At 54.8% G+C, this 4,177-nt stretch overlaps 1 protein-coding gene across 1 annotated transcript in view; it reads right to left on the reverse strand.

Moving 5' to 3' along the window:
• Positions 1–338: 338 nt before the first annotated feature.
• Positions 339–4,177, reverse strand: part of ENTPD8 (ectonucleoside triphosphate diphosphohydrolase 8) — an 8,178-nt gene continuing 4,339 nt past the window's right edge. Inside the window, 6 exon segments of the mRNA XM_009636326.1 lie at positions 339–530; positions 1,182–1,316; positions 1,472–1,582; positions 1,993–2,256; positions 3,034–3,264; positions 3,781–3,940. Coding sequence (XP_009634621.1) covers positions 339–530; positions 1,182–1,316; positions 1,472–1,582; positions 1,993–2,256; positions 3,034–3,264; positions 3,781–3,940 — 1,093 coding nt within the window.

A 4,177-nucleotide genomic window follows, 5' to 3' on the forward strand; every position in this document is an offset into this window, starting at 1 on the left:
AGCAGCCCAGCAGGACTGGAAGTGCCAAGGAAACTGTGAGGCTGGTTAGAGACATCTGTATTTGAAAAACAAAAAGGATTTTATTTCTAATTTGAATTTTATCTGGCTTCATCTAGCCACCAAGTCCCAGTCAGCTTTGTCAGCCAGGTTAAAGGAGTCTTCTCCTCTTGGAGGTACTTGGGGAGCGCAAGATGCATTGTCAACTTCAACATCATTACAGAGATGACCCAATTAGACCTCCTGAGTAATGGAGATGGGTCTAATGCCCTCATTCTTCTTCCCCTTCCACCTTCTTCTGCACGACTTCCTTGCTAGTTTAGTGGGCAGGAGGCTGGGAGCTACTTGGTTTTCCAGAAGCACTGGAGGAAGATGGTCACCAGGCCTGCCACTATGGCCAGCACAATGAAGGAGACTGCACCAGCCCACAGACTGGGCTGGTGCCCCTTGACGTGTTCCAGAGCCTCCGTGGGGATCATGTTGGTGAAGTTCAGCATGAAGCCCAGTGTCCAGCCGATGTCCGTGTTTGCTGCCTGGGGTGAGACAGCAGAGATCACCCAAAAACACCTCATCCAGGCACCAGTAGCTTCAGTGCAAGGGGCTGATGGGCACTTCTACCGTGAGCTGCCCCAGCTGTGATTTCACACATGGACCTGGCTGTGGTGAGCCTGATCTTACCAGCACCAGTTACACAGAGAACTTTCCTCTCCCCCCTTCCCAAGGGCTAAAGGGCAGCTGAACATGGATGACTGCTCAGGTCCAGATGTGCCTCTGTGACCTGCATGTGGTTCTGGAGCTGAGCTTTCCTCCTCCTCCCCCCATGATCCTTTAAATTTGGTCATATTCCGGTTCAAATGGGTCACAGGACCACCATCACCTCTCTGATGCTTAAGTCAATTCTGCCGAATGTCAGAGATCAAAGTGGCCAAATCCCGCTCTGTGCTTCTCTGACCCCCTTAAAATAAGCTTAAGTTCACACCAGAGCAAGAGAAACAAGCTGGCGTCAGAGGTCTGGGGACAGGTAAGAGTGAAGCTGTGCTGGGATCACGGGGCAGCAGCCATGAGATGGGGAAGCATCCCTGGCATGGAGGATTCCTGGGATGCGGCTCCTGAATGCGTCTTGGGCCCAGGGCGAGGATGGGGCTGCGGCTGCCTGCCCTCTCCCAGCCCTGCGGGGTGTTTACCTGCTGGCTGAAGCGGATGCTGCTCCACGTGTGCTCATTGAACTTGTAGCCATCAAGCAGCAGCGTCAAGATGTAGATCGCCCCAGCACAGTACGTGGGTAGGAACCGCTTGTCCTTTGGGAAGGTCTCCACCAGCTGTGGGGCCACCAGGGGACACAGTGCAACAGGGAATGAAATGGATGCTCAGAAACCCTCCCTGGCCCAGGGAGCTGCAGGGTGTGTGCTTCTTGGGCAAAGATTTGGGATGGGACAAGCACAGGGCTCCTTGCTTCCCTTCACAGGGCTCTCACCTCTGTCCAGTTCTTCTTGCAGAAGGCCTGGACCGTGGAGTTGACGTCGCTCAGAGACTGCTGGCTGGTCAGGTTCAGGAAGTGGAAGGTGTAGTAGAACCCAGCAAAGGCCTGGGGGGTAAGGGGAGATGGTAAAAACATCATCTCCTCCCTCACCCAAAAAAAAAGAGCCCCTCCTTCCTGGGGACAGAGTTCCATGTAATTCCCAGGGTTCTGCATCCATCCAGCACCCACTTCATGGTCCACCAGAAAGTCGATGCTGGTGGACAAGCCCTGGGGCTGCTGCTTGCGCTCTGAGCTAGCTCAGACTTGCTGCTTGGGACAGGATCTTCCCATTTCCCTCAGGGAGGGCTGGCACATCGCAGGAAGCAGAAGCCACCTCCCAGCACAGGAGAAGAGGCTTGCAGATGGGATCAGCTCTAGGGTCCTCTCCCTCCTCACCCCTTCCCACAACCAGGGGCAGAGGAGACTCCCACCCTCCATCCTCCCCCACCACAGCCATGGGGATGGAGGCTCCTTACAAAGAACTGTCCCCGCACGGGCGGCTGATAAACTCCATTGAACCCGCACGTCCTGTTGGCCCCACAGCTGAAGTTGAAGAGCTTCTGGATGGCAGTGCTGCACATGTCTGGCTTCCCTGTGCCCGTCACCCTGAGGACCTGTGCAGGGCTGGGCGTGCTCGGTGCACGGACACAGGGACTGTTGTAGAGGTCTGCCATGGTGATGTTCTCCTGGTATCCCTTGGGGTAGCAGGGGTGTGATATCTCCTGGGAAGGTGGGCTGCCCTGGAGAGAGTGGGAGCCATTAGCAGGGCTTGGCCTGGGATGCCAGTGAGACCCCAGCCCATCCTGTGCTTAGACAGTCCCAAAAAGCAGGATCTAGACCCTAGGAGGATTTGAAGAGAAGCAGGACCCATCCTTTGCATGACTAACCTGCCCACAGCTTTTGCTGGTCCTGCTGTCAGCCCCACTGCTGAGCCATGCTGGGGTGGCAATGCCACTGCCAGCCCGTGCCTCCCCATGGGGACGGCAACCTGCTCCCAAGGGCAGTGCATGGAGAGCTTGCTGTCCTTGGCATTCACTCTGTCCCCACCACATCTTGCTGCCCAGAAAGGATCAAAGATGCATCCCGCCCGCACGGTCCCCAAGCATCTCCCAAGCTGGGTTATGCGCTCTGTCTGAGGTGAGATCAGTGGTGGCACGGTATGCAGGAAAGGATGTTGGAAATCCTCTCTCTGGGCAGAAACTAAGGAAGGGTGAGTGAATGGGGTCAGGGAAGAACCTAAGGATACAGCTGGGCTTGGGAAATGGTGAAAAATGCCATTACATGTCAACATCTGGGGAGAAGGGAGCCCTGGTGGGAAACCATTACCACCTTCCACCCAAGTGAGAGAATTTTTTGGTTCTGTAGGTAAAATCTAAGCTTCTCCCAGGTTTTTGGATTTGTGAAAATTCCTAATTCCCTAACACTTTTTCCACAGGCATGCCCAAAATTTCTGCAAGACATTTTTCATGTCAGTGGGAAATGGTTGAGCAGATCCTGGTGACCGGTGGCTGTGGTACCTGGTGGAGAGCTGCCAGCAGCATCTTCAAGGCCTGCGTCTGCCCATAGCAGCCGTAGCTGTGGGTGTAGAGCGAGTAGTTGGTGCCGTACAGCCTGAAGAAGGCGGAGTTGTCCTTGTCCTCAATGGTGACTCCAGGCTGGAAGGTTATTTGTGTCGAGGCACCTCCAAGGTCCAGAGCGCCTACAACCTCGGTGTCCCGTGGATGTTCCCATTTCCCTGCAAAGGAAAACTGTCCCCATGGCAAGTGTTAGTATGAACTGAAGGGGGTCACAGTCCCTGTCCCTTCCCTCAAGGTTTTGTGGGCTCAGAAGCTCCTGAGGGACCTTCCACATCCTGTCTCGCTGTTTAACCCCTTCCTGCCTCTGTCCTCCTTGACCCATGCAGACCTCCATGTAGCACTGAGGAGGCTGCTGCACATTAGCTGGGATCCAGAGACTTTGAGGAGGGAAACAGTAACACGTTCATCTGGGGTCTGATATTGCTGCATCCCTATGATACCAAAATCAACCCACATGTAAGTGGAGAGCACAGGGCCAGGCTGAGCTGGAAACAGAGACCCTTGATACTGTTACTCACATCAATGGAGTTGCATCTGCAGTTCACAGCAACAGGCTACATTTATTTAGGTGACCAGTGCCCTAAAACTATATTTTTCTCTCTTCTGGGAATAGAGAAACCTGGTTGTAGCTTGGACAGGGATATATATACTGCTTATCCCCCCTCTGCCCTCTCCCCCAGCCCACACCTTGACCAGGGTCTCCAGCAGGTAGTTGACGGTGATCCAGCCAAAGGAGCCCTCCTCATTCCCCGTGAGGATCCGAGCTCCGCGGAAGTCCACAGGGTACTCGCCAATGGCCTTGGAAACCTCATCGAAGACCTGCTTGGCCTTGGTGTCGTTCTGCTCCCTGCCCAGGGAAGGAGATAAAGACCACATGGTGGAGGAGGCAATGGCTGGGGAGCTTTTGGAGCAGGGCTAACAGCAAGAGGCTGCCGTCTTCTGCAAAGCATCAGGGCTGCTCAGAGACAGGGCAAAGCCACCAAACCCCTCAGCCAGTGCACTGGGAGGCTCCCTAAAAATGCTGCCTGCGGGCTCTGCCCGAGCATGGGGGAAGGTTACTGCGAGTCTGGCAAAGGATCCCCTC

The sequence above is a fragment of the Egretta garzetta genome, unplaced genomic scaffold, assembly GCF_000687185.1.
Source record: "Egretta garzetta isolate BGI_Z169 unplaced genomic scaffold, ASM68718v1 scaffold143, whole genome shotgun sequence".
NCBI classification, from domain to species: Eukaryota; Metazoa; Chordata; class Aves; order Pelecaniformes; family Ardeidae; genus Egretta; species Egretta garzetta.